This window comes from Palaemon carinicauda, chromosome 40 (assembly GCF_036898095.1).
Source record: "Palaemon carinicauda isolate YSFRI2023 chromosome 40, ASM3689809v2, whole genome shotgun sequence".
Classification (NCBI taxonomy): Eukaryota; Metazoa; Arthropoda; class Malacostraca; order Decapoda; family Palaemonidae; genus Palaemon; species Palaemon carinicauda.
Window position 1 is genome coordinate 22,386,765 of NC_090764.1, and position 12,503 is coordinate 22,399,267.

At 42.6% G+C, this 12,503-nt stretch overlaps 1 protein-coding gene and 1 pseudogene across 1 annotated transcript in view; both read left to right on the forward strand.

Annotated features, from left to right (window-relative positions):
* The window catches only part of LOC137631864 (neural-cadherin-like), a 57,336-nt pseudogene extending 49,602 nt beyond the window's left edge, over positions 1 to 7,734 (forward strand).
* Positions 7,735 to 7,766: 32 nt separating this feature from the next.
* LOC137631865 (putative neural-cadherin 2) overlaps positions 7,767 to 12,503 on the forward strand; it is a 117,894-nt gene continuing 113,157 nt past the window's right edge. The window contains exon 1 of the mRNA XM_068363871.1: positions 7,767 to 7,823. Coding sequence (XP_068219972.1) covers positions 7,767 to 7,823 — 57 coding nt within the window. The remainder of the gene's footprint in view (positions 7,824 to 12,503) is intronic.

Sequence of the window (12,503 nt, forward strand, 5' to 3'; positions counted from 1 at the left end):
CACAAAAGAGCCTCTCAATGAATGTTATCCCTCCCTTGTTTAGAATGTAATTATCTAATCAGCTTCCTCTGGAGCAGAATTGGCTGCCGTTAGGTAGATTATGTCCCAGGACTCTTCTTCCTGTTTCACAGCTAACAGGAAAGCTTGCCTCTGCAGAGCGAATGTAAGAGTTTGGCTTTGAGTGGCTTGTCAGTTTGTCGCATGAAAGCCTGTCACTGGTTGGTGAAGAGTTGTCTTCAATCGCTTGCAAGTGATGTGACTACTTTTGTAATAATGTTCAAAGTGGTCATGTGAAGTCTCGTGCCTCTTACTCCATAAGGAGTTTATTGAAGATTTTGCTGGATAAATCTATTTGGAAGGCGTATAGAAGTGGTCTGGTCAAGGCCGATTTGCAAGTGGAAATCGTATTGGCTGCCAAGCCTTGTCCATGAAGGTGAATAAAGAAGGACATGCAAAAATCTATGGAGATTTCCGTAGGATTTTTTGCCTTGACGAAGGATACCCACTTCTTCCAGGATGATTCGTATTGCCTTCTGGTAGACTTTGTTTTGTATTCCTCTAGGAAGTCTAGACTTTTCTGGTAGACTTTGTTTTGTATTCCTCTAGGAAGTCTAGACTTTTCTTCGAGATCCCAAACGTTTTCTTCACGGCTAGGGAGAGAAAATCATGAGATGAAGATCCTTGACTTTCTTTGATGAAGCGAAGACAGTCAACTTCTGCACCTGTTGGGAGAGAACTGGGTCCGGCAGGGGGATCAGCTTGGGCTGTAGCTCCAGGACTAGTGGGAACCAATTGCTCCGGGGCCACTTGGGAGCCACTAGGGCTGCTGTCCCTTTGAAGGTTCTCAGTTTGGAGAGGACTTTCAGCAGAAGGTTGGGTAGAGGGAACAGGTAAATCTTGGACCATCTGTTCCAGTCCAGGGACATGGCGTCCACTGCTTCTGCTTTGGGGTCCTCTTAAGGGGCCACATATCGAGGAAGTTGCTTGCTGTTGCTCGTCGCGAAAAGGTCGATCTGTAGTTCCGGGACTTGACGAGAGATGGAGGATGATCTTGCGTCTAGAGACCATTCCGACTCTACTGGGCTTGTCCTTGATAGAGCGTCCGCTGTCACGTTGTGGAATCCTTATAGGTGAACTACAAGACAGGTGCCATTTCTTCCTATCTGCCAAACGGAAGACAGGTAGAAGCACATGATTTAAGTTAGGCGATCTCGAGCCCTGACGATTGAGACATCTGACTACTACCGAGCTGTCCAGAGTTGGACGGATGTGTATTGCGGGACGCGGGGATAATTTCTTCAGGGTGAGAAGAACCGCCATGGCCTCCAAGATGTTGATGTGAAACATCTTGAATAGGGGAGACCATGTTCCTTGAACTTGCCGAAGGTCCTTGCTTCTGACCACGGGCTTAGCAGGGAGCGAAGCTGTTCGGTAGGGGTCTCGAGATCTCTTCGAGCGAAGGATGCGTTTCGTCTCCAACTCCTGATGCATCCTTTAGCTGTGCTCGTAGCACTGGGTTTGTCACTGAGGCGAACTGTAGTGAGCTGAACTTGCTCCTGCTGTCGTCTTGAGATCCGTTTGGATTTGAGAAGTCTTCTGACAGACCCTACTATTTCTTTCCTTTTCTTTAGTGGAATGGAAAGGGTGTGACTTTAGATCCCAATGGATTCCTAACCATTGGAACTTCTGAGCTGGAGCGAGGCGAGACTTCTTGGTGTTTATTTTGAAACCCAGATGTTCCAGGAACTGGGTCACTTTGCTGCAAGCTTTCAAACATTTTTCTGGCGAAGTCGACCAGACCAGCCCGTCGTCAAGGTAGGCCATCACTTGGACACCCTGAAGGCGTAGCTGGTGGACGATTGTGTCTGCTAGCTTGGTGAAGATTCTCGGAGCCACGTTGAGCCCGAAGGGCATGGCTCCGAGGGCGTAGCTGCTTTGATGGAGCCGGAATCCGAGGTAGGAGGAAGCGTGGTGGTTCATTGGGATGTGCCAGTAGGCATCTGCCAGGTCTATTGAGATTGTGTAGGACTTGTGAGGCAGTAGGGCTCTTATTTGTTGAAGAGTCAGCATCTTGAATTTGTTGTTCGCAATGAACTCGTTGAGGGGTGACAAGTCCAGAATGACTCTGAGTTTGTCCGAGTCCTTCTTGGGAACACAAAACAGTCTTCCCTGGAACCTGGTGGACTTTTCCCTCTTGATCACCTTCTTGTTCAAGAGTTCTAGGACATTCTTCCAAGAGGGGGGTTGATGGCTGGAAGTGGTTGTGTCCAGCTCCAACCCAGTCCCTTCTTGATGATGCTGTGTGCCCAAGGATCGAAGGTCCAGTGATCCTGAAAGTGGCGCAGTCTTCCTCCCACTGGAAGCACTTCATTGTTTCTGGTTTCCCGAGGGCTTGCCACTTCGGCCGCTAGCTCCCCTTCCTCCTCTACCTCCCCTTCCTCCTCTACCTCTTGGATGAAAGGTAGAGGACTGTTGTTCGTAGGCAGGGTTGAAGACCGGTGATTGTGACACCACCGGTTGGGGGACCAACTGAAAGGTTTATTGCGGTTGAGCAACCACTTGGGGAGTAGCGGGAGCCGGAAACTTGCGTTTTTGTTGACGCTGCTGGGGTCTTGGTTTGGAGGATTTCCTCTTAGGCTGATGGCCTTCTTTCTGAGAAGATTTCTTCTTGCGTGACATGCCCCACTTGTTGAGAAGGTTCCGATTCTCAGAGGCGGCTTTGTCAACTTTCTCTGTCACCAGAGCAGATGGAAAGAGATGCTTACCCCAGATGTTGGAGGAGATTAGTTTCCGGGGTTTGTGTTTTACTGCCGTGTTTGTTCTTCTGGCCCTGATGAAGCTGTACAGGTCCTTCATCACAGTCACTAGGTGGGTCTTGGCAAGAACCATGACCTCGAGCTGAATTTGGTGAGACAGGGAGGCAGCTAGTCTCTCCTTGGTCTCTTGCTCCCGACTTAGGTGGTGGTCATTCAGCTTCGGGAGGTCCTCAATAAAATGACATCCAGCCACGTCAGGTTCCAGCTTCCCAACTGTGAAGGTAAACTGGATGTCTTTCCAGAACCTGTCGTCGGGGGGAAGGGCGAGGGAGAGAGGCCTATACTCCTCCAGGGTAGGGCAGGGCTTTCCTTCCTCCACTGCCTTCATGACTGCATGGAAGGCCTTTTCTACGAAGGGAAAGGTTGCAGAAGAGGGAGCAAGAAAGGACGGGTGCTTCTTGCTCAGAGCCGACATTTTTGAGTTGGTAAAACCGCGACTCTTCAGGCATTCTGCCAGCGTGGCTTGGCCTTTTGAGTGATCGAAAACGATGACCTCTTTGGGCTCAGTCTCCTCCTTGGAGGCCGGTTCAGACCTTAGTCGGATGTAACAGTCCGGGTAAGCCTCGAAGTTAGGGAAGAATGCCACTTCTTCTAAAAGGATAGACCTTAACTTGTCGTCGATAAATTTTGCCAGTTGTAATTGGCATATGCTCGGCGTACCTCCAGGGGTTAGACTCTGAGCAGGAAGGAAGATTCTTAACAGAGACCTTCTTCGGTTGCTTCCATCCCATCAAACGACTTGTAATTTCTGCAGAATCCTTATTAAGCTTCTCGTCCATTAATGCCACCAATACCCGGATGGCATCTAAGGTGGCGGGCAGCAGGGGCTGCGATGCGGCGGAGGTAGAGGGGACTGGCTCCTCAACCACTACAGGAGCTGCCGGAGGTGGAGGGGTGACCTCGCCCTCCGAATCAGGGTATTCCACCTGATCCTCTTCTTCCTCCAGATCCTGGCCCATGAGGGTCCTCTCGGTGTTGTCGGACACGTCAGACATCTTCTCCATCTCGTCTAGACGACACTTGCTAAGCGTAGTCTCGATGTCTCTGGTTCGATTGGCAGTTGAACCAAGGGGATCACAGAATCTGCTAATGCTTTCGGGAAAAGCATGGCCCTCATCTTCTCGCTGGGGAGATACGGCCCGGCGGCATACTTCTGGAAACCGCACACCCACTTGCGCAGTTTCTCTCGAGCATTGTCCCTGGCCTCTGCGGACGTGGGGTTGTCGAACCCCTCGTCAAGGAGGCCTTTGCAGATGGAGCAGGACACTGGATCCCAATACTTTAAGTTACCCTTCTTTGCAGTACAGGGGGCGTGGGTCCCGGCACGCCCTTTGCCCGTAGAAGTCCGGGCGGCGAACCGAGCAGAAGGGGCACCCTTCAGGTACTCCTCCTGTAAAAGAAAGAGAACATGAGTACATGGAAAACAGAGTCATGTCTTACATTACTCTTAAACTTAGGATTCATTAATCTGTAGCTCTGTGTGTTATGTGAGCTCCGGATAGGTGAGCTAGGAAAAAAGTAGAAAGACACATACTTGTGAATCCCGTCCAGCCAGTTACCGCAACCTTTTCTGCCGGCAATTCCTTAGGACCTGAGGTTCTAGAAGAGGGAATGGTATCCCTATGGGGGAGCCAAGCTAGGGTCTGCAATCGTTCAGAACCTAGAGAAAAGAGGGGGAAATAGGAGAAACCCTTTTATATTTGGGAAGGTCCCAGTAAGAGACTGCACAGAGAAGCACAGAGTATGCTGTAAACATTGTACTGTACAATCATACAGCTCAGACACTATCTTCAGGGTATGAAACGGCAAAGAAGATCAGTCTGGCTATGGCTGTATAAGTCGACTACCGGCACGGGGCCGGCAGCCGGGGGAAGGGGTGCTTGTCCCTGGAAGCCGCAAGAGCGTCGCCGGCAAGCAAAGAGGTAGGAAACACCTATAGGGGCGAGGGCGGTGGCCTCCGGCAGCCGGCAGCGTTGGTGAACCTAGCTGGGTACATAAGATGGAAGGTTGTCTGATAAGTCGGCGGTGAGGGGCGGCGGCCCCCGGCAGCCGGCAGGCTGTCGCCATAGGTAATCCTCAGATAGGAACGTCCTATGAAGTAGGAAAGTCACCTGGCGTGCCGGCGGCGGCAGTGGACTGGCACCATGATAGAAGAGAGAAAGATAAGGAGGAAGGGCAAGTCCGATACCTAACCGGCTTCCCTCCGGAAGGAGTGTGTTCATGATGGGGGGGGGGATAACCTATCATCCGGCCAGACGGCTGGGTGCCTATGGTAATCCAAGGGAGGATCAGAGGACACTCTAAACGGGATGAGGGTGATCTTCTGCCGTCAGGACGGCCGCTAACACTACTCCATAGTTCGACTATGAGGGGGAAGTGTAGCAGAGCGGCCAGCCAAGCAGGAGAGCACAGCTTAACCTACAATTCTCCCTGAGGGGGATTTGTAGGACAGCGGACGGGTGTGAAGGCAAGCGACACAAAGTGATAGTGGGGGCAGGGGAGTGAGGGGGGCAGAAGGGGTTGTGACCATATAGCTCCCAAGGAATGGGGGAATCTGTTTTCTATACTACCCAGGCAGGAGAGAGGCACTCTCCAACCCTAGGGTAGGTTAGCTCAGAGTAGGAACAGAACTGGTTTACTGTCCTTAACTATAATAAAACAGAATCCCCCAAGGCCTAACCTAAACCAGGAGATCTCCTCCTAGATTAGGGAGGGCTGGGGATACTTAGCACTAGGCCACAGGAGGAAGGGACGTGTCCCAACCAAGAGCAGTCTAGGGGGAAGGGCTAGGCCCTTCCACCTTCAGTCTCAGTCGATACCCAAAGGGAAAGGCGTTCCCTAAGGGTGGACTGGGATGAACGATAGGTACTCTAGGATTCTGTCTGAAATCCCCCCATAAACTATGGAAGGGAAGAGGGAAGAACTACCTAGCCTACGGGTAAGGGGCTAAGAATAGCAAGGTAACAGGGGAGATAAGGAAGCATACAAGGGTCCCAACATTGGGTTAGGTGTGACATGGTCCCTCGAAGGCGGAAAATATGTGCAACACTGAATTTTGTATATGTTTAAAAATGCCTATATCTTCATTAACATAACACCAGGAACACTATTATATTATGCAGAAGTAAACATGAACACTAGACTGCGGCCTATGCTAGGCTGAAAGACTAGTATGGGGTCGGCTAACTGAGAGCGCCGAAGACTTCCATCGACATAATATAACCTATTCCTAATAATGAAGACTAAATAACTAATGATATTTAATTAGTTATAAGACCGGGAAGGCTGTTCTGGCTAGCTAAATAACGCATGCAAGGCGAACAGCTGCGCCGTAAAATGGGGCCTCCGGGCAGGGCACAGCTCGGCCACAAAACACAAGATTTTAGCGTAAAAAATCATTACTCTACGGCCAGAGCTTATTTAAACAATACAAGAACCTGGTACTCAACTTTCCAGAAGAAGGCGATGCAGAATGTTGAGACGTAGTGAAGGATGCACAAGATTAAGGGAGATCAGTGGGAACAAACAAGCTGACGGTGAGCTACCTGGAAAGGAATGAGGACGGACGTGACGTCACACAAGTATGGCGTTGGTTTATTTACGTTGCGAGTACCTCAACAGTAACGAAGGTATGGTAACTTTGGAACGGCACCTCAGTTACCTCGCCACCTTTCCCCCTCGAAGTGTAAACGCTAGGTGGGGTGCAGATAGCCATGTGACGTGTTAATATATGCATCCCCTGTATCAAATACGATATTCTAAAGGGAAACCTTTAGGCTACTCGCGCCAGAAGTTAGAATTCTGTGAAAACCTTAAATTCTCTGGATATTATGGTAGTCATACATATCCAAAGGAAGCTACTGAAGGAACCTTCCATCAGGACGACATGGCTTGAGCCCAAAAAAGTTAATATCGAAAATTAAAATAAACATTTAACTGTAAAATCTTATTACTATCTTTAATCTAGGCAGGTAGTTTTATCAAATAGTAGTCTGTAATATACACAAAATTAAACTCATAGTTACCAAACTTAAGACAATCTTAGCCATTCTCTCAATGTTTTTTTATTTATCTTGTCCGCAGGCCTTCGAACCGAATCCTTAGAAGGTGATGTCCAACAACCATTAATTCCGGAATATGGAGAGGTTTTTGATCTCTTGAGAACTCTTCCAGATTCTTCCGGGACCCCAGTTTTTCTAGAAGACAGCTCCAGCTATGAGGCGCAGCTGGAAAGATCACCATTAGAATCCATAAGTTCCACAGTTACAACTAATGAAATTAGAGGAAATGAGGCGGAAACTATAGGAGGAGTTTCTCCTATAATGAGACAGGCAGGTTCTGACACTTTACGGCGTAGTAGTCAGTCTAAACTAAATATAACTCCAACATCTTGCTGACAGTAAGTAAAACAAAAAAGGGTTATAACTAATGTTCGGATTCCTTTCATATTTTTATTTAATTATTTATTTCTTTTTTGCAGTTTTCTCATCTTAGCATAATTCGTGTGTAGTCAGAATCTAAAAAAAATATTCAGTTCATGTAGGTTTTCGGTTTTTTTATTACTGTGCGCCAGCTTTATAAAAGAAATATTTTTATCCCCTATATATATTTAAATAAATATCTGTGATTTGGATATGTATTAAATCTCTTCTCGTGGGTGTGCATGTGTGTGTGCGCGTGAGAGAGAACTTTGCTGTAAAAGGTCATGGAAAATATATTCTATCGACAGCATTCGCTCTCAATGCCTGTAGTTTGGTCGTGCAAATGTCATTCAGATATTTGAATAAACTAGCTTTGAAGGAATTCAGAACTTTATTCATTTTTCACGAAAGGGAGGAGTGAAATATTATGAGTTGCAAAACTAACGCGAATCTATAAAATGTTTGTACGTTTATATACACATGCAATAAATGTTATATAAGAATATAACAAAGTTTTATTAACCCCTTAATGAAGAAGTTCATGTTATACTATTATGTTATATTTAATGGATATGTTGTGGAAATGGTAAAATTTTTTAGAGCTAATATAGATTTTATTGAAAAATGTGACTATCAATCTGGAAATAACAAATGTTCTTTGGCGAGACTGACATACTTCAAGAATGCTTATCATAGAAGCAGTTTAATAACCATATAAATATGTTAATGTAGCAAAACAATTTACGTCTTACGTCGTAATGCATGAATTATCAAGACAAGGAAATGTTAGAAAAAAAAATAATTGACCAACGAGATCAACCATTGTCATGATTTATTTGAAAAGAATGAGAAAGATTGAAAGGGTTACTAATATATATATAGCAGCTGAAATCTTCGCCCTAACCGAACTTTCAAGAATTAAAAGTCAAGACTGAGAAGGCTAGGTGGCGCAAAATTTACTTTCAGGTGGGGTGGGGGCTGTAAGGTCACCTTTAAATAGAAGTTAGAAGAAGTTGGTCCCAAAACTGAATGAAGCAGGAAAAACTACCTTCAACTTGAAAAAAAAAATTAAAAAAATAATTCATCTTGGAGTATTATGTGATAGAATACTGTACTAATAATGACGATATATATACAGACAGGGAACCTTGTATAAAATTATTTCTGAAATTTTAAAATGAGTGAACTTTTAATACAAAAATGTTGATATATTACGAAAATAAATTGGCATTGAATCAACGAAAAAACGCAACCCCAAGGATAGCAATAAACAAAATTGGCGTCGAACTGAAGTTAAAAATCTTGCTCGGTAAAACGAGATATGTCACAACAACGAATATATCAATTACACATTTTGATGTTTAAATTGGCTACCCGACATGTGCAGTTGACGACCAAAATACATAGCGATTTAATTCGCCTGCATACTTGTTGGGGTCCCTGCTCGTGCAAGTAGCATCGAACCATGAAATTGCAATATTCTTGGCAATCTTAGTTCATTTTAAATATTAGATGCATATCGTGCAATCATCTCGATTATCAGAAAAATAAAAATTTTAAGCGAAGAAAAACTGAAAAGCAGGAAGAAATCTTTTTTATAATATTTATATTAAAGACATTCTGATCATTGACAAACGAGGTTACTACCAAAATACTTTCCTAAATATTCATGTAACTTGCCAGCATAACTACCACCTCTGTCAACTATCACTGATGCGTTCATATTAGATACACAATTTAATTGGCAACAATTAAAGCGGGTTGTGTCTAAGTCAAGTAAAAGAAAGGATATATAAGGACTTATATAAAACATAATGCTAATTCTCCTCTCTGGTAGTACACAATCACTAATGGGCACCAATTATAGAGGGGCGTTCCTAGGGGCGTTCCTAGAAAAGTGATGGGAAGGATATGCACAGCAGTATACTGTATACCATCATTGCCAATTCCCATCTTTGTTTAAACATCGCTATTACAATAACTAATGCAGAGTATAGGAAATATTTTCTGAAATACTCAGTTACGAACAGAAATTTAGGGACTAACTTAATTTTTGATAGATCAGACGATTGATATGGAAGTAATGTGGGTAAGTATAAAATAGTACGAGACAGAAAATGTTCGCTAAGGTATTATTTCAGTTTCCCTAAAGGGGTCGTCCAGACACGGGCTCTTGCTTTATAGCAAGTAGCAACCATTAAGAAGATTTAAAAGCTAATGCAAGATTCTAGGAAACTGGTGTGAACCCCGTGTATGATAAATTATCAAGATGAGGTAGGGGTCAAAATGAGATACACCCCACCCCCCACGACACGAGAATCAAAACTATAATTCAAATTCTCCCCCTTATGAACTGCCATGAAGCTAAAGCTAGTAGTGTCTGGCTGTGAGGGCCAAATAATAAATCCTGTGACTGTTAGTATCTCGAAAAAAAATCCATATATCTAATGGATATACAATCGACTTCCAAAGTATTTCAAATAAAATACTAGCGAAATTACAAGACTGTATACACTCAAGCATTTTGTCTAGTAAGTAATCTTATTGAGGGTTACAATTTCTTATAAAATAGCATGAACTCCTGTTGTAGAAATTGAGGAAATGTTGCTTTAAGAGGTGCTAAACTAATCACCAGAAAAATCTAACTAGGAACCCAACGCCTGCATCGATAACATCTTGATCTATAAGCAGAAACCCACGCTGAAATCAGGAGAGCTAATCCAAAAATATGCATCGGGGTATTCAATTGTGAGTAAATCATTTACATTTATGCGACACGGTTCTTTCCCTAGTCAAAAAGTTAAATTATTCCGCAGTTTTATTAGTAGAGAGATAATCTTCAATTAATTGAGAATGTTGTATTACTTTTGATTGCTACCAAAGAAGAGAGAAAAATACGAATTGATCCATGAATATGGACTATATACAGTATACTCGTATAGCTTGGCGCTAGGGTCCCGTGAGACCATTCAGCTTACAAGTGCAACGGGGAAAATCCTTGCATTTACAATATAAAGTAAAGGTCAGATGAAGGAAGAAAGGGAACTGGAGCAGCGGTTAAGTAGAAGGATATAAAGCAAGTGCAATTGGGGTCCGTAGGAACACTGCAGAGACCCAGGTCCCATAAAGTGGCTGCAGAGACCCTTTACAGAGAGAGAGAGAGAGAGCTGCAATATTAAATAAATACCATATTTATATTCTCCTCGCCCATCCACTTTATTGAACACGGCACTAGACTTCCTTCCGCATATTTCATTGTTGATTATGATTTTACAATAAAATATAGAATGAAATTTTTGGCAAATTAGTTATATTTTTCTTTAAACGAGAGTATAATTCGCCATCATACAAGTGCACGCGCTCCGTGAATGCATATTTTATAAAATTAAACGATTAAAATACGAAATTAAACACTGGTAACTTCTATACGAAACTGTGCCGTCCTATCATCATCACAATAAAAGAAACTAATCTGATTAATATCATAAACAGCTTTAGGTAAATATCACCCCCGTTGACTGGCTTATGCTTATCTGCCAAACATTATTTTGTGTTTTAGTTGTCTAATGGCCGACTGCCGGACTTGCAAACACAGACGGTGGTCACTAGAGTCAACTGGCTTTTCATAATATCAGGATCTTGTTTAATATACTTTTAGAATAAAATTTATATCTAAAATGCGTTATTGGGCAGTTTCATCACATCACTGATATCTATAGATTACATACCCACATCCATATCAATATAATTTCTTATTCATATGCTCATGCCAGCGCATGTTTTGTGGGCTGTTAAATAACACGAACATCGAATGCAGTCAAATTATTTCCCTGTTGGCATGCCATCAACGCTTTTGAAGTTTCCTAACTTTCACTAATTATAACAATTAACCAGTTTTATAAAGCCGGTCTTTAAAAATATTTTATCGCGGTGCACGTATCTTAACATGCACCATGGGTGGCATATGTGCGCGCGCAAGAGAGAGAACTTGCTGTAAGGCCTTGGAAAAAAATTCTATCGACAGCATTCGCTCCCAATGCTTGTAGTTTGGTCGTGCAAATGACATTCAGATATTTGAATAAACTAGCTTTGAAGGAATTCAGAACTTTGTTCATTTTTTCACGAAAGGGAAGAGTGAAATATTATGAGTTACAAAACTAACGCGAATCTATAAAATGTTTGTACGTTTATATACACATGCAATAAATGTTATATAAGAATAGAACTAAGTTTTATTAACCCCTTAATGAAGGTCATGTTATACTTTTGCTCTATAATATTATATTTAATGGATATGTTGAAGAAATGGTAAGTTTTTTTAACAGAGCTTATAGATGTTATTGAAAATAGTGACGATCAATCTGGTAAATAAATATACTGTATACACAAATGTTCATAGGTTAATGACATTATTTATATATTATTGTAGCAAAACCAAGTACAAATAAATTCGTAATGCAAGAATTATCAGTACTAAAAACGAAATGTTATGTAAAAACCAAAGGGAATAATTGACCAACGAGATCAACCATTGTGATGATTTGAAAAGTATGAGAAAAATTGGAAGGGTTACAAAGTATGGCAGCTGAAATCTTCTCCCTAATCGAACTTTCAAGAATTAATAAAAGCCAAGGCTGGGAGGCCAGGTGACGCAAAATCTACTATTAGGAGGGTGGGGGGCTGTAGGTCAACTTTAAATAGAAGTTAAAAGAATTTGGTCCCTAACCTGAATGAAGCAGGAAAGACGTAAGAAAATCCACCATGTCAGCGACTACCTTCAACTTGAAAAACAAGCTTGATCATTAATATTAAAAAATTTATCTTTAGTAATATGATGAATACTGTAATAATAATGACGATATATACAGATAGAAGAACTTTTATCAAATTCTAGAATTTCAAAATTACAGTGAACCTTTAATACAAAAAATGTAAAAAATACGTATTTAAAATAAACTGGCTTCAAAAATTGGCGTCAAATTGAAGTCAAGTCAATCATGCTCGGGTAATACGACATAGGTCACAAGAACGTATATATCAATTACATATTTTTGTTAAAATGGGCTACCTGACATGTACAGTTGACGACCAAAACAAATGAAGATTCAAATCGCCTGCATACTTGTTGGAGTCCTTGCTCGTGCAAGTAGCACCGAACCATGGAATTGCAATGTGAATCTAGAAAATTTTATCTTATTTTGGGATATAAGATGCATCTCGTGCAATCAGCATGATATACCTGTACATTAAAATAAAAAAAAAAAAA